Below are 20,955 nucleotides of genomic sequence, written 5' to 3'. Positions count from 1 at the left end.
GGCTGCCGAGGGTGAGGCAGGGGCCGTGGGCAGCGGGAACTGCGGCCGGGGGCTGGTCTAGGCGCGCGAGTCCTGCCTACTGCGGCTGGAGCGTTGGGCAGGGAGGGCCGACGCGGTCCCGGGGCGCGGTGAGGGCAGAGGCGAGGCGAGGCTGGGCCGGGGACCATGGTGGGGCCGAGGCTGAAGCGAGGTGAGGCAGGGCTCGGGGCCGCGGTGAGGGCCCAGTCTGAAGCGAAGCGAGGCCGGGCTGGGGACCCGAGGCGAAGCCAGACGGTAAGGGTTGAGGCCCGGCTGGGGCCGGGGTCGAGGGCCAAGCTTGGGACCGAGGCGTGGTGGGGCGGGCGCGTAGGGCTAGGCTGGAAGTCTAGTTGAGGCCGGGAGGGGGTTGGGACCGGGGCCAGTCACTCGCTGGGGGTCAAGGCGAGGTCGAGGTGAGATCGGGCCGCGGGGTCAGTCTCCGGCTTAGACCCCACAGCAGCCCCGAGCCTCCCAGAGCCGCCGGCTCTGGCGCCCGGAAGTCGGGCCCGGCCGTGGGCTCCCCTGGAAGCCCCGTTTCCTGCTCCGCCTCCCGCCTCGGGGTTTAGAGGACCAGGAAACTGAGGCCTCAGTCCCGGGACGCGGCCAAGGTCACGCGATGACCAGGGTTTGAGCCCAGTTCCTGTTTGCTTCGAGGACGGGACGGGCTGGGTGGAGTGGGGTGGGGCCGGGGTTCCTGGGCCCTGCTGTGGGGCGAGGCCCAGGGTCTGAATGAGAACGCCTGTGCAGGGTCCTTTATCAGAGCTTGCTGCAACGCCGAGCTTGTTTCTTGGGCCCCGTTGGCAGAGTTTAGAACACTTTTCCGAGCTGGTGAAATCTTTGACCTACCCATAGAACGATGGCCTCCCTAACAGAATGCCTTAACACTTTCTTGTTGCACAACCCAGTTGGTTATGGTCAGTAAAATTGTAGCTGTGTTAATAAGGCTTGGCAATTAATTACAGAGTACTTAAAATATTAGCTAGTCAGCTCAGATGGCACTTAGCTAGGTGGCACTCTCCAAATTTCCTCAAAATATGAAGTTGCTGTTTTAAATGAATTGAGCGGAATTGCACAAGAAGTTATTGGCAGGAGAGGAGGGAATTCAAACGCTTTGGAGTAGTTTGGGAAGTCACTGTTGAGAGTTGTGTAGTAGGTGCCACTACTGGTGTTCCAGTGGTCAGCTCTGTTTTGTTTTTTAAATACTTTTATTGATTTCAGAGAGGAAGAAAGAGATAGGAACATCAATGGCGAGAGAGAATCATTGATAGTCGAGCCCATAATCCAACATGTGCCCTGACTACCCCTGACCTGGAATCCAACCATGATCTGATTCATAAATCAAACCTCAACCATTGAGCCATGCCTACCTGGGTCAGCTCTAGTTCTTGTTTCAGAACTAGTGGTCAGCACTTTATTCTGCCAGCTATTTTGCACGATGGGTCTTGCCTTTCCAGCTGTGTGTCTGGAAGAGTGTGAGATGCTGAAGTGCATTATGGCCCTTTGCTGGGGCAATTCCTAGTATCGACTAAGTGTGTTGTCCTCAAGAGTTTTGAGCAACTTCCATGAGTAGCCAAATCTAAGAACTTGAATGCATGGTGCTACTAGCTAGTTGGGTACAAAGTTAAGAGTAATTGAGTGTGTGTATGTTAACCACAAATTTGGTCACATTTTTAGAATGTGCTATTTTCTTCTCATAAAAGTTTTCTCTCCATAATGGACAGAATGTAGCTGTGCCTCCTCACAGGTGTCACTTGTCTTCAGGAATGTCTTGTCGAAAGTAAGTCCTTATCACTTGGGCATTAGGAACATGCTATTTCCCATGAGGGCTGTCTTCAGATACAGGTATTCAGAATTGTTACTTCAAAAACACTTAAAATAGTTGGCTTGGATAATAGCTGACACATGCTTTTTAGTTCACCACTAAGAAAGTTAGTAGAAAGCAAAAACTGGTTCTGTGCTTCTCACAGTTCTGGTTTTTAAATTGTGTGGTCTAGCTATTTGCTTTACCTCTTGCACAATTTGAAGAGAACATTCAGACCTGCTAAGCTGCCTCTACCAAGACCAAATTTGCTTGAAACTATAAGAAGGTACATTTTGATTTATCTGTAGATTTCAGTGGAATTTGATGTGGAGTATTGGTCACAGGGATGATTTGGAGAGTCAGATGGGCACAGGAATAAACCTAACCAAGGAGAAAACTCTGTGCAAGTTCATCAATAGTATGTTAATTTGGTTTGAGAGAGCTGAATCAGTTTTCTTCAGCTTTTCCAAGTTGAATGTTGCTTTGACATGCATTTAAATGTGCTCTTGATCACAGAAGGTCAGTCTTCCTAAGGGTTGTGATAGTTTACTGAGCAAGTGTTTCAGATCCCAGCTAGTTTGGGCTTGCCAATACCATTCATGACCGTCCCTGTGTCCCATCAACATTCTTCCCATTGACTTCCAACCTTTCTAGAATTAGGAGAATGAAAGGAAATAAAATGCACATCTGTCAGAGGTGGGTGGGAGAGAAACATGAATGAAAAGTTTCGTTTTAGATCTTAAAATTAGAAAAGACCTTATCTCTTGTGCTCTGTCTGCACCTTTGTGGAATGGATGGTGTTAAAGATGTCCTTCCAGCATCATCTGAGGTGGTCTTTTGGAAATGATTTTGACCTACTAGTGGGGTTGGGTGTACCCTTCCTACTGGCAAGTAAAGGACCCCTTGGAGAATACGTGAGTGTATGTGTGTGGGGGGGTTGATATAAGGTCACATATATAACATCTCAGCTCACTTCCTTCATCTTAGGTTCTGTCCTTTTATGTTAGAAACCCTTTAAAATATAGTTGCATTGCACCTGTTATGACTAGCTGTGTCACTATTCTGGAAGATGTTCAGAATTCTCAGAAGGATCAGATGACCTGATTAACTTGGCGGGGGGGTACTTAACACAAAAACATCAAAGCTTAGTATTCCTAGGAAAGTACTCTGGGCGAGCACCATTGCTATCTCTCTACTTTCTTTATATGAGTTGGAAGGAATGGTGAGTCTGCCTGATGTAGGAACCTACCTCCTTGTCCTTAAAAGATCCTTTTTTCCTGTGGGGGTTTGTTTGTGTGTGTGTGTGTGTGTGTGTGTGTGTGTGTGTGTGTGTGTGTGTTTGCATACAGTGGCACAAGAACTTGGCAACCTGTCATCAGCAAACAGAAAGGGAAGAGGCAGGGAAAAGAACAGATTTTACTACACACACAGCAATTGAGAGTGATTCTGTTTAAGATTCAAATGTTTTTACGCACCTCTGAGGCTACAGGGGTGACTGTTAGTATAGGGCAGTGGTTGGCAAACCTCGGCTCACGAGCCACATGCGGCTCTTTGGCGCCTTGAGTGTGGCTCTTCCACAAAATACCACAGGCAGGCGCACACGTACAGTGCGATTAAAACTTCGTGGCCCATGCGCAGAAGTCGGTTTCGGCCTGGGCGAGTCTATTTTGAAGAAGTGGCGTTAGAAGAAGTGGGGGGTGTCGGTTGGTCGGGCGACAGGGGGCGACAGGAGACCGCACGGCGCAGGCGGGCCACGGGATACGCAGCGCGGGGGAGGCACGTGCGATTCATGCACAAGTTGAGGATTTGAGAGTTGGAAGGGGTCAACCTCAGCGAACGTACCTCAATCAGATTGGGGACGTTTTTAGCAAAGGCCAGCTTAGGAGTACCCTAATTAAGTTAATAACAACGTACCTACCTATATAGTTTAAGTTTAAAAAATTTGGCTCTCAAAAGAAATTTCAATCGTTGTACTGTTGATATTTGGCTCTGTTGACCAATGAGTTTGCCGACCACTGGTATAGGGCATAAATTAATAAGAGGCTCAGGTATGACCCATACACATTTTCAGAAGTTAATGTATATAGTGCATTTTGGAAATGTTGGTTAATGTTTAATCAAAGTTTAATAAGTAATGTTCCTCAAAGGGATGCTAGCAAGTCATAATGTAAAATACCTATCATCTTTCATTTGTGTTATATGTCAGATTGTTTTTGCTGTACCCTATCAGTTTAACTTAGGTACAAATGGCCAAGAAAGCAATTTCAAGATTTTGTCTAGACCCATTCACGAAGAGTAGGAATGAAGGCAGTTAGATGTGCTAGTATTTTGATAATCAGAACAAAAGATGTCTTTTAAGTTTCTTCTCTGTAGATGAGTATGCGTTCCTAATTTACTGATTGGATCCATTAACCCTTTGCACTCCGCTGTCCCCTCTCAGGGGACTCGGAATTCTAGCATATCACTCGGATGTCCCTCTCAGGGGACATTGCAGTTATTAGTGATTACGGGGAAATTGAGTTATTTCAACGCAACTTTTGAGACATGCATGTTTCCCTGAAGTTTTATCTTGAAATGGCACAAGAAATTAAATCAAAATATCGTAAAATTACTAAGATATATACAAGAAATGTCAGCGGGTTTTGTGTCGGATTAAACAATAAACTACATATTCCCCGATGTGGGACAAAGAAAACGGGACTGCATTGTGTGTTCTAACAGGAAAACACCTGGTGGCAGGCGTCAAACCACTTATTACTGTCAAACATGCACTAATCAGCCTGCAATGCATATTGGGGAGTGTTAAAAAACTTATCATACTGTACAAAATTATAAACAATAAAATATTGTTTTTTTTTGCAAATATACATTCCTCGATGTCACCCAATTCATATAAGTCCAATATCATTATAATACGTTACTTGGTTCCAAAATTATACTAAATAATACGAGGGTCTGTAAATACACATTTCTGCCGCAGAGTAGCGTCGAGTAGCTGGTAGCCAATGTCCAGAATGGTTCGGAGTGCAAAGGGTTAATTTATATTTAAAATACTACATCTTTTGTCAATTTTGCTTAAAATAATTATAGCTTCTAGCATTTCTCTTCTGTCAAAGTGATAATAGTATTTTGCCAGTTCTTGGGGAGCTCAATGAAAATGTATTGAGTCACCAGTTGCAGGCACCGAAGGGCAGGTATAGGAAGCAGATTGTGCATACATCCCTGCCATTAGGCGCTCACCTTTGCCCTGAGTAGTCACAGTGTCCCCACAGCCCTGATCTCACTGGACCATCAAAGGAATGTTCAGACGGCACCACTCATGTATAGTTTTAAACCAGCATGAAATTCGTTGTTGACTTGACAGGTTTTTCCTGACAAACTAATATTTTGGGAAAGCATATTTGTAGACATGTATGATTAATAGTTTTGCTTTTTAATCCGTAAGGGCCCTGGTTAAGTGCACTTTTACAGTTCTTCTCTCCTTGATGGTGAATCCTTTGGGTGCCCAGGGAGATACACAGTGGAGGAAGAAGGTACAGGTGTAAGGAGAATGGTGAGTTCTGGATAGTGGAGATCCTGCTGACAGAGTGGGGCCTGGTAGAGATACAATGAACAGAAAGGGAAGGCAGGCCAACAGTACACAGAAAGGGGCAGACGGTGAATTTGGCCTATCAGAAGGATAGCGAATAAGCGTGGGGGATGGGGGAAGAGAAGAGGTATGAGGGAGCAGTGGATCTGTGGGAGAAATAGGAAGCTTCTAGGCAGGGGAACAGTGAGTACAGAGTCCCTGGAGTGGTTTTGGAGACCTGCCAGAAGCAGAGTGGGTGAGGAGCCAGAGGGAAGTCTACTGGTGTGTTCCAGTGGGCCTTAGAGGGGCTAGCTCCACAGAAAGGGTGTTTGGGGAATTTGTGAGAGCAGCAAGAATGCATTCTGTGTGATTTTCATATCTTAGACCTAATTCTGTTTTATCTACAGAGACAACAATTTCTGTTTTTTGGCATGGTTTTAATAGATGTTTTGAATTTTCCAGGAAGTCAGGGAGTGGGGTTTATATTTTGTTCTTTGCAGAACCTTCCCATGAGTTGCTTTCTTTTTCTGCTTCATGGACAGTCCCCTAGTTCCTGAGCTGCAGGTACTGGCTCTGGCAGTGTACATTGTGGCAGGCTTCTGCGGTGGTTCTTTGACAGCCTCCCTCAGCTGATGGTGTGGTCGTGCCCAGTATTGAAGCATGTGTTTTATTCTAAGTCACTATCCTTCATTTCCCCATTACATTACAGTTGGGCAATATAATGGGTGTTTTACAATCAGAGCAGATGTTGGTTGTGTTGTCTGCTAACTTCCTTTCGTGATGGTGGAGGTGGTGCTGTGAAATGCCCATTCTGACCTGTGTAAGGACCCTGAATTAGCATGTGGTGTTTCAGTCTCCTCTTGCTGGTATTGAGAACACCTTGTGGAGTGGAAGCTACAGGCTGTTGAGATGCCAGAGAGGAGGTGAGGTGGCTGTACCAGGGCACAGGCACATGATGGTGCGGATGCATCTTTCAAAGGGAGAGGTGGAACTTGCTGGTAAAGCAGACAGATTTGGGGGTGAGAGAGATGGAGAAAGGGATTGTAGGTATCTAAGAAACTGGGAGAAAGTTGCTCAGGTTAAAGTGAGGAAGGGTGGGCCCTTTATGTTGGATGGTTAGAATTTGCTGGGAGATTTGTGTGTGGATGGGATGGTAGGAATGGGGTAGCTAGGATGAGGGCAGGGTCTAGCTGGGATTAGAAATATGGGCCATGTTCAGGGGCCACACTCCCCTGGGAGTAAATGGCTGAGAGAGGCAGTGTTGGGGTGTGGTTGTACCAGACGCAGAGTGCAGAGGACAGTGGCAGGGATCTGGGAGATTTTAAGGAGAGGCTAGTGTGAGCAGGTGTGTGAATGAGATTTCTCTTGACACTAGGGCTTCTGTTTAAAGCAGTGGTTCCCAACCTTTTTTTGGCCATGCCCACCTACACATCTCTAAAATCCTGATGCCCCACCTGTGACATATAATTCTCATTATTCAAAAAGTGAACTTGTATTCATGTGGAGGAATCCTAAAAGGCCATTAACTTGGTCTAAACAGGCTTCCAAAGAACATGGCATCCATAAAAGAGAAAAATAACGGACGAAAGGACAGTTGAAGTACTGAGGAAGAAATCACTAAAAAAAATTGTTAAAAATAATCCCATATATGCTAATATGCAAATTGACAGAACTACGGAATGACCAGTTGCTATGACGCACATTGATCACCAGGGGACAGACAATCAACGCAAGAGCTGCCCCCTGGTGGTCAGTGTGCTCCCACAGGGGGAGCGCCGCTCAGCCAGAAGCCCTGAGCTGGGCTCACGGCTGGCAAGTGCAGCAGCAGTGGTGGGAGCCTCTCCTGCCTCGATGGCAGCGCTAAGCCGTTGGACATCCCCCAAGGGCTCCGGGACTGTGAGAGGATGCAGGCCAGGCTGATGGACATGCTGCGCCCGCTCCCCCCCGCCCCAGTGCATGAATGCATGAATTTTGTGCACTGGGCCTCTAGTAACACATACATATATATAAAAAGAGGCAATATGCAAATTAGGCCGGGGACACCATAACAGTCACAAACCAGCTCAGGAGGAGGTCCTGGCAGGGGCCCAGAGCCTGAGAGAACAATAGGGCAGCCGCGCCTGGAGCTGGAGAGAACAACACGCAGGGGGGCCAGCCCTCAGCCCCAGCCCCACTGCTGGGTTCGACTCTGATCAAGGGCATGTACCTAGGTTGCAGGCTCCTCCCTGGCCGGGGCCCAGGTCAGGGCTCATGCAGGAGGCAACCAATCAAAGTGTGCCTCTCACAGTGATGTTTCTGTCTTTCCCTCTCTCTTCCGCGCTCTCTAAAAATCAATGGGAAAATATCCTCGTGAGGATAAAAAAAAAAAAAAAGTCATATCCTATGAAAGAGACATCTTGAAAATGCCTAAAGAAAGTTGTCATTTTTTCATGGTGAAGGGACTGGAGTTCGTGTTGATGAAAACACCTTGGCAGCAGCTGGCAGTGGCAGCAGCAGTGGGGTGATGGGGTTGGCGCCTTCCCCCGAACAGCCCGGTTGCGGGCCTAAGCCGTCAGTAGGACATCTCCTGAAGGCTCCTGGACTGTGAGAGGGGCAGGCAGGGCTGAGGGACCCCCCCCCTCCCCCCCAGTGCATGAATTTCATGTACCGGGCCTCTAGTAATAATATGAAGTGATATGAAAAAATAGCAAGTAAAGTTTCAAAACATATAACAGAGAACTGAGATGCATGAATATGTCACAATATAAATATATATGAGCCCCTAGAACAGTGATGGCGAACCTATGACACACGTGTCAGAGGTGACATGTGAACTCATTTTTTTTTTGGTTGATTTTTCTTTGTTAAATGGCGTTTAAATATATAAAATAAATATCAAAAATATAAGTCTTTGTTTTACTATGGTTGCCAATATCAAAAAATTTCTATGTGTGACACGGCACCAGAGTTAAGTTAGGGTTTTTCAAAATGCTGACACGCCAAGCTCAAAAGGTTCGCCATCACTGCCCTAGAACCATAAAAAATGCAACAGATTCACTGTTAATAAATCATTCTTTAATTGCCCCCCTTAAAAATCAAATTGTCCCCTGTGGGGGATGTGCCCCACGTTGGGAACCACTAGTCTAATGTGTGACAGAGGTTGGAAGAAGTCCATTGAGAGGATACTGTGGCCTCTCAGGAAAGAGCAGCAGCTTTCTTGGAGGATGAGAAGGACATCCTGAGCCCTGCACGTCTGTGTGCTCTTGAGCTGGCACTGGCTGCCACTGTGGCAAGTCTGGTAGGGGACTTGTCCCAAAGATGGAGGGATCTAACTGAGACTCTCAGCCCCCTGCTACACTTTCTTTTACTGATCATCTGGAAGCCCGTGTCTCAGAAAAAGAGGTGGGGCTGCAATTTTTAAAATACTGTTTTCAAAATGAAAGTTCCCTGAAGGCAAAAATCAATTTTTGGAGATTGGCTTACCCCCTCACCAAAGTCCCTGTGCCAAGAAAACCTCAGGGACTGCCTGCCATTTTGAAGCTTAGAAGGGTTCTGAGGGTTCCTGGCTGCAGTTCCTCTTTTCTTCAAGGGTATGGAGAGTGGTCTTAGAACCCCACCCTAGTGTTGGTAGAGGACCTGTGTCCGCATGGTGGGCCTGGGTGGACTCTTTGAGAAGGCACCGGAATAGAGTCTGCAGAGGCTTCTGCACATTTGCAATGCTCACATGATTAAAGGAGTGGAGTGACAGAAACAAAGGAATGTGATTTATTTCACAGTAGAAATCAGAATCCTGAATCCTCTTCTCCATGTTCTCACTATTAGAACTGAAACCCAGGACTGTGTGGTGTGCCCCCCTTTCTCTCTGTTGGGTGTGGGGGTGTGCATGTCTGGGGTTGAAGCTGTTAGCTGCATTGAGAGGGTCCCGGTGTCACTGACAAGCAGCTTTTGATGTTGCTTGACCTAGAGGCAGGTGAGGGAGGAAGAACAGACACCACTGTTTGTTGCTGCACTCTCCTTCACCACTTGTCAGTTGGATCACTGAGTATTGTTGGCCTCTGTGTGCCCAGCTCTGTTCTCACACAGCTTTTCCTTTTGTGAGTGTGGTGACTGTTAGCCCCGCGATGTGTAAAGGGTGCGCTGAGAATAAAGATGAAAAGACCCTCCTGTGGAAGATGGTAGCATTTGAGCTTGGCTTCAGAGGTTGAGCAAAAGACCTGGTGGGCACAGCATGGAGAAATGGGTGTGGTGAGCGCACTGGGACTGCAGCTGGGGTTAGAACACACCCAAAGAACTTTCTGAAGCACTTCAAACTGATCCCAAACTGCTGGTCCTCTGGTTCCTACTGTATGGATCAGAAGAACTCTAGTTGACATCCAAAGAACCACTAATAACCTGCAAAATTAGTAAGGCTTTAATGGTAGGACACCTTTAGGTGTCTGGGTGCTTTAGAGTTGCCCCTGCTTTGTATTTTAGACATAAATTAATTTTTCTCCATTTTTAGTTTGTTTTGGGTTAACACAAAACTGTATTTTTGGTCTTTGATTTTTTTCTAGGAACAGGTCCTTCAGACTCAACTGCAATTGGGGTTAGACAGAGGGTATCTGCATCCTTACTTCCAGAGTAGAAGTACTCATTAGGGTCTAGGGTCCTGGTGGCTCCACAACAGAGGACCTGGACACCACCCCATTCCACAGGCCAGAATACTCAGTCGGCCTTCATGGCTGTGGGGGGGGGGGAAGGGGACAAGAATGTAGGATTGTTCTGGAGCCCAGGGACAAATCAGAGAGAGGAAATACAGATAAGCAGGGGTCTGGCATAAGAATAGGTGCACAGAGCTGTGAGAGCTGTTCCTGGCTTAGCTCCAAGCTGTTTTCACTTTCATTTGGGCTAGCCGAGTGGTTGGCAAACTGCGGCCCCTTGAGTGTGGCTCTTCCACAAAATACCACGTGCAGGCACGCACATACAGTGCGATTGAAACTCCGTGGCCACACTCAAGGGGCCAAAGAGCCGCATGTGGCTCGCGAGCCACAGTTTGCTGACCACTGGCCTAGCCCATCTAGTAATTTGCTTCCAGCTGTAGGTTTCAGGTCATTAAGTGTGTTTGGTAAATTGTTTTGAGTATGATTATCTTCTCTCTATATATAAAAGCCTAATATGCAAAGTGTCCTCTCAGGAGTTTGACCACCCGAGAGTTCGATCGCTCGCTATGACATGCGCTGACCACCAGGGGGTGGCGCAGAATGAAGGGTGGCCCCAGCCAGCAGCCACTGGGGACCCTACCCGTGCACAAATTTCGTGCACTGGGCCTCTAATATTTAATAATAAGTAAAACTTTAAGATTGAGAATAAAGGGGAACTACAAACCATAAATATGCCCATCAATTAAATGCTTTTGTAGTAGTGATAAGTAGGATTAATTGCAGTTATGCTGTTCCTACATGTGCCTTATGGTTGCTGGGTGCCTGTTCACTTAGATCAGTGATGGCAAACCTTTTGAGCTTGGCGTGTCAGCATTTTGAAAAACCCTAACTTAACTCTGGTGCCGTGTCACACAGAAATTTTTTGATATTGGCAACCATAGTAAAACAAAGACTTATATTTTTGATATTTATTTTATATATTTAAATGCCATTTAACAAAGAAAAATCAACCAAAAAGAATGAGTTCGCGTGTCACCTCTGACATACGTGTCATAGGTTCGCCATCACTGACTTGGATAGTGACAGTGGCTCCTGGGTGTTTAATTCATGTTACTGTAGACCAGGGGTCCTCAAACTATGGCCCGCGGGCCACATGCAAATACAAATATTGTATTTGTTCCCGTTTTGTTTTTTTACTTCAAAATAAGATATGTGCAGTGTGCATAGGAATTTGTTCATAGTTTTTTTTCAAACTGTAGTCCGGCCCTCCAACGGTCTGAGGGACAGTGAACTGGCCCCCTGTTTAAAAAGTTTGAGGACCCCTGCTGTAGACCAAGCATGTCAAACTCAAAGGCTAACACAGGCCAAATAAGCAAAATTTAAGTTTATGTGGGCCGCAATAAAACAAAAGCTTCAATTTTCATAGAAACGTAGGTTTATTTCTATAGAGACATGCTGAATACAAAGGGCTGAACTAAATGAGTAATCATTAACAAAATAATAGAACATTTTAATAAAATTAATATTTTTTTCTTGAACATTAACTTATCAGACACTGAATAACTGCACAAATTAATAAGTGTAATGCAAATAAACCTATTTTTCTTGTTCTTGGAAAGCGAAATATTTCCTGTTGCGCACACCAAGTCAGTCCAAGACTAAAGAAATGGCAGTTGGCTGCTAAAATACTCGCTGCTAGTATTTGTAGAAAGAAATGGTGCACAGGAGTGTAAGGAAATGAATGCAACACGATTGTAGTAATTAGTCATTAGTGAGTGTTGTCGTCCATTAATAATCTACATATATAAAAGCCTAAGCGACCCTTACGACTGGACAACCGGACAACCGGCTGGTAGCTATGATGTACACTGACCACCAGGGGGCAGACGCTCGACATAGGAGCTGTCCCCTAGTGGTCAGTGGGCTCCCACAGCAGTCCCTCCCCCCCTGCCCGCCCCAATTGGGACTGGGCAAGATGGCCCCATCGCCGGCCAAGCCAATGGACCCCACCCATGCACGAATTTGTGCACCGGGCCTCTAGTTATGTATAACAGGACATTGTAAAAATTAAGTTACAAAATTTTTATTAAAATGTTTTTTACATATCATTGTAGCCGCAAAAATATTTGTTGCATGTGGCCCATGGGCCACAAGTTTGACATGCTTGCTGTAGACCAAGAGTCATACATGAATGAAACTCATTTCTAGCTGTCATTTTAAGGATTTTTACCATGAATCTTAAGCTGGCAAAGAGTGATCTAAATTGAATTTCACTGGTTGCTCCTCCTAAGAACTGGACCTCACAAGTAATGCTCTCCTTCAGGTGTGGGAGATGCTGTGCAAAGGATGTATTAGAGACCAACCCTCGGTGTAAGAATGCTGGCCTTCCTTGGGGTGGGGGTCACAGGGGGCAAAATCTTGCATAGAGGCCAACCCTTGTGCTTGATTGGTTCCTGAAAAACATCCTGAAAGTTTTGTTGTGAAAAACGAAACTCCAAACTCGCCTATAGATGCAGACCAGAATGATACAATTCTAAAATATTGTTGCATGTTCTTTTGTTTATTGAAAGTTTGGGTTGGGAAAATGGGTGGGTCAAAAGGTACAAACTTCCAGTCTTAAGATAATTAAGTAATAGGGTGCTGACTGTAGCTAACAGTACTGTGTATCATACATTTGAAAGTATTCAGAGAGTAGATATTAAAAGTTCTCATCACAAGAAAAAAAATGTTAATTGTGTGAAGTAGTGGGTGTTAACTAACAACTTTTATGGTGATCATGTCATAATATATGTACATATCAAATCATGTTGTACACCTGGAACAAATACAGTGTATATACCAATTATATTTGAAGGAGAAGAAAATAAAGTTCTCGCAACTTCTTTAGATCCACTGAGTGTCTAAGGCTGAATGTTGTTCTGAGCCTGTTGTTGATGCATATCTTTGTCACAGTTGTATTAGGCCTGTGAGGTATACCTTCTTATCACTAGTATTGACACAATCAGTTTTCCTCTTAACACTAATTTTTACAAAGTAATGACAAAATGTAGTATACTACTCAATTACAGAAAAACATCAAAGCTACAGAAATTGAATATTGGGCTATCAGGCAGAGTTAATGGCTTGACGCTTTATTTCGCTGGTGTGTAAGAGTCCCAAGGTGATACACAAAAAAAGCAGTTTGCAGCCTGTGCATGTAGAAGATCTGCCTTTAAATTTAAATTCTGTGTGTCAGGGATGAATTGGACTTTTGAATGATGGATATTCTGAGTACATATGTTGAGAAAATGTTTTATAATGTCTATCAGTTTCTCCGGAATTTTCACTTTGTTAATTTTTCTCATACTAAAACAGATTAACTATTTTATCCTAGTAACTTACACCTCAATAAACGACTTTTAAAAAGGCAAAAAGAGAAAAAAAATAAAAAGGAAAAAAAGCTGTCACCCAGCTGTTCATTTGAGTAGGGATTCATCCATCTTAACCCCCATTTACAGAGAAGACCAATGCAGCTCATCCCATCTGCAGCGCAAAGTTCAGTTCTCCCTTTCTGGGTCCCTGGGTCACCCTTTTTGTTTTGTTTCCCAAGCTATGCTCTGCATTGGTGGTGTCTTCCTAGTGATCCCAACCATTTAGGTCATCTAGGTGTTCACTGTTAAAGAGATTCTGTTACATAAACCAGCTCTAACGGTTTCAGAAAACCTGACAGACTTTCCTTCTGCAGAGACAAGTTGCACAAGTCTGATTGCAAATTCTGAAGCAGAGCTACCTCTGCTTCTTTTGAAACCACTGAGGCTTGGTGGTGATGCAGAGGGCCAGGTAGAGGGCAGAGGTACACTTATTTCTCTAAAGCATTTAAAGCAGTCATTTATTGGCGTCCGATGGTTGTTTTCCCCAGGGAGGCCCCATCATTTGCCTTGTTGGCCTTTAGATCTTTGCATGTGGGAGTTGTGTTCTATTCTTGGCTTTAGTGCTGGAATGCTACCCTAAAGGTCCTGTCTGCTCTCAGAGAAGGGCCTCCGTTACTCTTGCATTTTCTAGATTGAGCATTTGCAGACTCACAGGTGCGGAGGAAGGGTTCTGCTGAGAAAGTGTCTTCTCTGCTCACTACTACGATGAACCTGAAAACGGATTTTGCTTGAGTGTGGGGGATTCTGTTAGAGTAAAAGATGAAATAGCACCTGGGCTGGGTGTCCCATCCCCACAAGTTGGAATCTGTGCCAAGAGGATGGCACAACTCTGGTGGCCAGTGTTGAACTTATATGTTATAACAGATATTGTGTTAGGTCTGGACCTCTGACAAAGCAGTAAACGGTGCTGAGGGGACAGGCCAGGAAGCCACCAGGATTCCTGGGCCAGGTGCAAGGTGGGTACAGATGCTTGTAGTGGGGAGAGACAAAACGCTGTGTATCCTAGTACCTTAAGTCTTGAGACTTGGTGCTCATCCCCATCCTGGTTCTGCCACCAAGTGTGACTTTCCTCTATGAGGCTACATGACTTTGATCTGTTTAAAGACAGAGTGAAGAGGATGGGGACCATGCTGATAATCAGGACTCAGACACGGACGGGATAGGGACTATGCATACAGAGGCCACACCCAGGTGTGGGAGTTTTACCTGGAGATGTTCCCTCTGCCCTAATGGGGTTGGGGAGGATACAGATAACCTTTTAACCCCTTGGTGAGTAAGGGTGTGTTTTTTGTCAGTTTTTGTGAAGGGGATACTTGAACAATAAAACAAGCATAAATAGCAGTCCTCCATCCTGCTTCTCAGGAATGGCCCTTTCATCATTTGACTGTACCTCCGTATGAGTGTGTCTGTTTGGATGGTGAGGGTGGGCCCTTCATACCACAAGTTCTGGCCTTAGCAAATAACAGTAACTATTGTGACTAAATAAACATTGTACACTGTTGAGCTAAGAGGTGACTGTCTTATGTTTTCTTTTGTTCATTTTTGTCTTTGCATTTTTTTCCCTATGTACCTGTCATTAGTTTTTTCCCAATTCCCCTGGAATTGCCAAGCCCCACGTTTAAACCATGTAGGTAGTAATGGTTGGGCTGACCGCTGCTCAGGCCTGGGACCACCTGGCATTTCTCACCTGACTTTTGCTCTGCCTTATAGCTACTTCATACTTTGCCTAGTATTAGTGGTTTACAGTGCGCTTCTTTCTGATCTCTGGATACTAAGTTTAAAGTTCTTTGACCCTTGGTGTTCTGGAATTTAGTCTGCCTTGAGTGAATGGGTTTGTTTCATTCTTAGTCAGATGTTGATTTTTTTTTTAAGGGAGCAGTTTTAGGTTCACAGCAAAATTGAAGAGAAGATACAGAGATTTCCCCTACACACATGGTATGGGAAATCTCTACTATGAACATCTCCCACCAGAGTAACCACCATTGCAGCATCATACATAGTAGCTTCACAGCCCTGAAAATCACCTGTGCTCCAGCAATTCATCCCTCCCTCCCTCCCACCACCAACCCCTGGCAACCACTGATCTTTTTACTGCCTCCTAGTTTTTGCCTTTTCCAGAATGTCAGATAATTGGATTGTACAGTATGTGGCCTCCTCCAATTGGCTCCCTTCGCTTAGTAATACACCAAGTTTCCTTCTTATCTTTTGATGGCTTGCCATAGCTGATTTCTTTGTAGTGCTGAATAATATTCCATCATATGGTTGTAGCACAGTTTATTTGTTCACCTACTAAAGGACATCTTGGTTGCTCCCAAGTTTTGGCAATTATCAATAAAGCTGCTGTAAACATCTGTGTGCAGATTTTTGTGTCGACATAAGCTTTCAACTCCTTTGAGTTAATACCAAGGAGCACAATTGCTTGTAAGAGTATGTTTCGTTTTGTAAGAAACCTTCCAACGTGGATGCACCATTTTGCATTCTCACCAGCTCCTGTTGCTGTATATCCTCAAAGTATTCCCTTCACAAAAACTGCCATAAAAAGTCTTTGACCCAGCCCTAGCCAGTTTGGTTCAGTGGAAAGAGCATCAGCCTGGGGACTGAAGGGTCCCAGGTTTGATTCCGGTCAAGGGCACATGCCTGGGTTGCAGGCTCAATCCCAGGAGATAGCCAATCAATGATTCGCTCTCATTGTTGATGTTTCTATCTCTCTCTCCTCCCTTCCTCTCTGAATAAATAAAAATATGTATTTTTTAAGGTATTTGACTTATTTTTAAATCAGGTTGTTTGTTTCCTTACTGGGTTTTAACTAGTTTTCGTGTGTTTTGGATGACATTCCTTTATCAGATGTGTCTTTTGCAAATGTTTTCTCTTTCTCCTAAGTATCTTTCCCAGAGTACAGGCTTTCAATTTTTTTTAAGATATATTTTTTTATTGATTTTTTACAGAGAGGAAGGGAGAGGGATAGAAAGTTAGAAACATCGATGAGAGAGAAACATCGATCAGCTGCCTCCTGCACACCTCCTACTGGGGATGTGCCCGCAACCAAGGTACATGCCCTTGACCGGAATCAAACCTGGGACCTTTCAGTCCACAGGCCGACGCTCTATCCACTGAGCCAAACCGGTTTGGCCAGGCTTTCAATTTTAACAAAGTCCAGCTTATCACTTATTTCTTTCCTAGATCATGTCTTTGGTATTATATCTAAAAAGTCATCAGCATGCCCAAGTAGATGTTGATCTTTCAAATTCTCCCAGTTTTCCCTTTCTTACCCATGTTTTTAATTTTAAAATGTCAAAAGCCCCCTACTGGTTCCATGGTTGAGTGTTGACCTGTGAACAAGAAGGTTACAGTTTGATTCCTGGTCAGGGCACATGCCTAGGTTTCCAGCTGGATCCCCAGTGGTGGGGATGAGGGCGGGGGCAGAGGCGGGGCGGGGGGGGGGTGTTCCAGGAAGCAGCCAATCAATGATTCTCATCTTTGATGTTTCTATCTCTCTCTCTCCCTCTTCCTTCCTCTCTGAAATCAATAAAAATACATTTTTTTTAAAGTGTCAAAAGTGCACTGAAGCTAGTTTGGAAAGAGCTCTACTGGGCATGTCTGGGACCACTGGAGCATCACATTCACGATGGGGCAGCTGACCCATTGAGTGAAATAGGAATGTGAGTTCGTGTTCATGTAGATACTTGGATAAGGAAAGGTGGTTTCTTACAGCAGAATGCTAACAGCTGGGAGGAATGACTAGATTAGAAAAGTTCTATTTGACAGTTGTCATGGCAGTTCAGCCAGGAAATGTCAAGGTACTGAAACCTGAGAGGGTGGATGTTTGATGAGCTGGGTGTGTACATTGTCACTCAGTGCTCAGGTGGAGAGAACTTAGAATAGAGAAGACCCGAGCCTTTTATCAGAGGTGACATGGGGCTTTGAGGGTCTGGACACGCCCCACGTGGGTGCAGTGGGGCATGCCTGTGCTAGGCCCATATGATGTCCTTCACTGGTTTCTGACCTCAGCAGTGTTTGTTCATAGTTCAAAGACTGGGAGCTGTTGGTTACTCTGGGGGAGGCTCACCAGCATTTGAGAGAGTGACGGTTTCTTTCTTGTTTAGAATAAAAGTTGAAGAGTAACAGTGGTGCAGCATGGAGAGGCCAGGCCTGGGCAGCACCAGTGCTTAGGGGCCTTCTGGGACTGAGAGCCTACACTTCCTGGCCTATAGCTTCCTGGCCCTTTCTGCCTGCTCTCTGACCTTGGGTGGTAAATGACTGGATGATGTGAGGGGAACCTGGGGTGAGTGTGGCCTAGACATGGCACGAATGTTCTCACATAAGCGTGTTGCCACACCACTTGGGCCGGGCCCCCTCCTCTCTGGGACAGGGGTGACCTCCACTGGTGGGAAAGAGCCGCCCCTGATGTGCTGCCCTGGGGCCCTTGCTGTGCCTTGAACCCAGTGCCCAGGTGTGGTCCCCATGTCCGGCCTGCTGCGGGGTGAGTGCGGAGCTCTCAGTGTGTTGGGAAAGGTTGGCTTCTGCTTCTTTCCGGGGGAGGGGAGTCTAGCTCCCCATGCACTCGTCATCTTGAGCCTGGTCCATCTTTGACTGAGGCTTGGTGGGTCAGTGGAGGAACACTATGGGGCCTTGGTTCAGTTGTTTCTGGCCCCCTTGAAAAGATTAGAGAGAGTCTAGCATTCCTTTGAAAGCCATGGATGTCAGGTGGTAAAGGTCAACCCTGTTCATAAGATTCCCAGACTCTTCCTTCTAAGGGTGATTGGGGGGTGCGAGGGGCTTGAGTGCCCAGCGGACAGACTGTTTTTCTTTTCCTGTAGCTTGGGAACTGGGATTTCTTTAGCTCCCGTCCCGTGGGTTTCCAGGAGGAAGCAGGATGTTTGTCTCTCCATTCATGGTGGGAGGGTAGGTTGTCTCTGAGCTGCTCCTGTGCTAAACCCTGGGTTGCATAGAAAGAGACCCAGGGACCCCTTCCTTGTCTCTGCAGGTTTCTCTGGCCAGTGTCTCTCCCTCCAGTCTACACAGCATGGGGAATATCTTTGCGAACCTCTTCAAGGGCCTTTTTGGCAAAAAAGAAATGCGCATTCTCATGGTGGGCCTGGACGCTGCGGGGAAGACCACCATCCTGTACAAACTGAAGCTGGGTGAGATCGTGACCACCATCCCCACCATAGGTGAGGAAGCCAGGCCATGGGGGGTTGGGGAGGTGGCTGGAATGGCTGGGGGTTGGCTCACACAGGGCCGTGTTCCTGCAGGTTTCAACGTGGAGACTGTGGAGTATAAGAACATCAGCTTCACTGTGTGGGACGTGGGTGGCCAGGACAAGATCCGGCCTCTGTGGCGCCACTACTTCCAGAATACACAAGGTGAGGGCTGGGGGCCATGGCCTGAGGGAGAGGTTGGGTGTCCTCAGCAACTTCGTTGACACCTGCTCCTTGGCAGGTCTCATCTTTGTGGTTGACAGCAATGACCGAGAGCGTGTGAATGAGGCTCGAGAGGAGCTTATGCGGATGCTGGCGGAGGATGAGCTCAGGGATGCTGTCCTGCTGGTGTTCGCAAACAAGCAGGTACGCACTTATATGTGACTGAGTCACCCCAAGGGGCTGGGGGTTTGAAGGGATCACAGGTCAGGTGGGGAGGGATCCCAGTCTTCCTGATGATCCATGGCTGCCATGCCACCCTGTCCTTCCCACCAGGACCTCCCTAATGCCATGAACGCAGCTGAGATCACGGACAAGCTGGGCCTCCACTCTCTGCGCCACAGGAACTGGTACATTCAGGCTACCTGTGCCACCAGTGGGGACGGGCTCTATGAGGGACTGGACTGGCTGTCCAATCAGCTCCGGAACCAGAAGTGAACCGAACTCCTCTCTTCCCCCTCACTCCCTCCTTCGCCCTTGCTTTCCTCTCATGTGGCAGATGTGCCCCTGTGGTGTGAGTGCCAGAAGCTGTCTCCATGGTCGGTCCCAGTGTGCTTCATCATGCTGTACATGTGCAGACGCAGCCTGCAACCGGGTTTTTATTTAATGTAAATAGTTCTTGTTTCCAATGAGGCAGTTTCTGGTACTCCTATGCAATATTACTCAGCTTTTTTTATTGTAAAAAAAAAAAAAAGAATCAACCCACTGTTTAGTACTGAGAAGGGATTTTGGGCACCCAGGGCGGGGCCTCTAGGAGTTGCTATGAGATCACCTCAATGCTCCTCCTCTGGGCTTTAAATCTGTGTTGAGATCCATTTTGGTGGTTGGTTTTTAACCCAAACTCAGTACATTTTTTATAATATAAATACAAGGTAAGGAGACACTTTAACACAGAAAAGGGAGAAATGTGCCTAGTGTAGGTTCTGCAGTAATGGCTTGAGTCCAGTCTGCCTGTGGTCTGTCTCCCATCTGGAGCGTGCAGTGGGCAGAACTAGCCACAGTACATTCTGCATGGTCACTTACGGTCCCTGATTGGCTTTGTCTTGCTGGGTCATCTGCATCCCATAGCATTTGTGCTTGTACCTGTGCTTACACCACTGCCTATGGGGGTGGGCTGGGGGCTGCGGCCACCACTCAGGCCCCTTGGAGGGACCCCAGCCTTCCCTTCGGTCAGTGTGGGTCAGCGTAGGTGCTTTGGTGGGACCACTCTGGTCAGAACGGGAGACCCCCATGGTCCCTACACACACTCACTTGCTCCAGGTTGTCTGGATCTCACCAGTAGGAATGCAGACAGGTGACCGGTCATCTTAGAGCCTAACTCCTCAGAGCCCCCGTCCACATGTGCTTTCACTCCCTCAGCCTGCAAGGGTCAGATTGACATCAAAAACAACAACCTCTACTTTTTTCTTTTGTATTTTGATAAACACTGAAGAAATTAGAGCTGTTAAAATTTATCTTGGGGAAAACCTCAGAACTGGTTTATCTGGTGTCGTGGAACCTCTTACTGCTTTCAATACACGATTAGTAATCAACTGTTTTGTATACTTGTTTTCAGTTTTCATTTCGACAAACAAGCACTGTAATTATAGCTATTAGAATAAAATCTCTTAACTATTTCATGGCTTTCCAGTGCTTGGGTGCCACTGACCAAGGCTGCCTCCTGGGACACAGGCAGGGATGGCTTAGAGAATGTGACCAACCCCTGATTCACCCCAGACCAGTTTCTTGCCAGCACTCCTGAGGGGCTTTGTCATTGGTCTGTCTCCACTAGCAGTCTAGTCTTGGGCCAAGAAGATCCCCATGTGGGGTGTGCCTGAGAGGCCAGGGCCTGGGATCACCTACGGTGATTTAGTTCCATATCATTACTTTGGGAGCCTTTGACCCTTCTGGGCACCCTCCACCTGGCCAATCCAAGGTCCAGGTGTCCTTCCCCCAGGGGCATCCAGCCCTGTGTGTGGCCCAGCCCTCAGCCCTCTTATCTAGTCTCACTAACATGTCGATAATCAGGGCCAGGGTTCTGAAGACAGAATCATCTTTGCTTTTTAGTTCTTTAAAAAATCAGAAGCAAAATTGAATATATTTCATAATCCAGCCTGGGTTTTGTCTTTACTCCAATGTGATT

At 46.3% G+C, this 20,955-nt stretch overlaps 1 protein-coding gene across 1 annotated transcript; it reads left to right on the top strand.

Moving 5' to 3' along the window:
* Window positions 1-137: 137 nt before the first annotated feature.
* ARF1 (ADP ribosylation factor 1) lies at window positions 138-20,924 on the top strand. Its single transcript, XM_014465598.2, has 5 exons — window positions 138-273; window positions 18,401-18,587; window positions 18,669-18,779; window positions 18,856-18,980; window positions 19,110-20,924. The coding sequence occupies exons 1-5, from the start codon at window positions 166-168 to the stop codon at window positions 19,269-19,271; spliced, it is 693 nt and encodes a 230-aa protein (XP_014321084.1). The 5' UTR covers window positions 138-165; the 3' UTR covers window positions 19,272-20,924.
* The last annotated feature ends 31 nt before the right edge of the window (window positions 20,925-20,955 follow it).

This window comes from Myotis lucifugus, unplaced genomic scaffold (genome assembly GCF_000147115.1).
Source record: "Myotis lucifugus unplaced genomic scaffold, Myoluc2.0 scaffold_302, whole genome shotgun sequence".
Taxonomy (NCBI): domain Eukaryota; kingdom Metazoa; phylum Chordata; class Mammalia; order Chiroptera; family Vespertilionidae; genus Myotis; species Myotis lucifugus.
Note: the sequence above shows the minus strand (reverse complement) of the source record. Positions and strands in the feature narration are given on the sequence as shown.

What these genes read in the sequence shown, in the direction of transcription:
- ARF1 (XM_014465598.2), top strand. Translation starts at nt 166, where the DNA reads ATGGTGGGGCCGAGGCTGAAGCGAGGTGAGGCAGGGCTCGGGGCCGCG. An exon ending in GACCACCATCCCCACCATAG is followed by an intron (nt 18,588 to 18,668) that starts GTGAGGAAGCCA and finishes GTGTTCCTGCAG; the next exon opens with GTTTCAACGTGGAGACTGTG. An exon ending in CTACTTCCAGAATACACAAG is followed by an intron (nt 18,780 to 18,855) that starts GTGAGGGCTGGG and finishes GCTCCTTGGCAG; the next exon opens with GTCTCATCTTTGTGGTTGAC.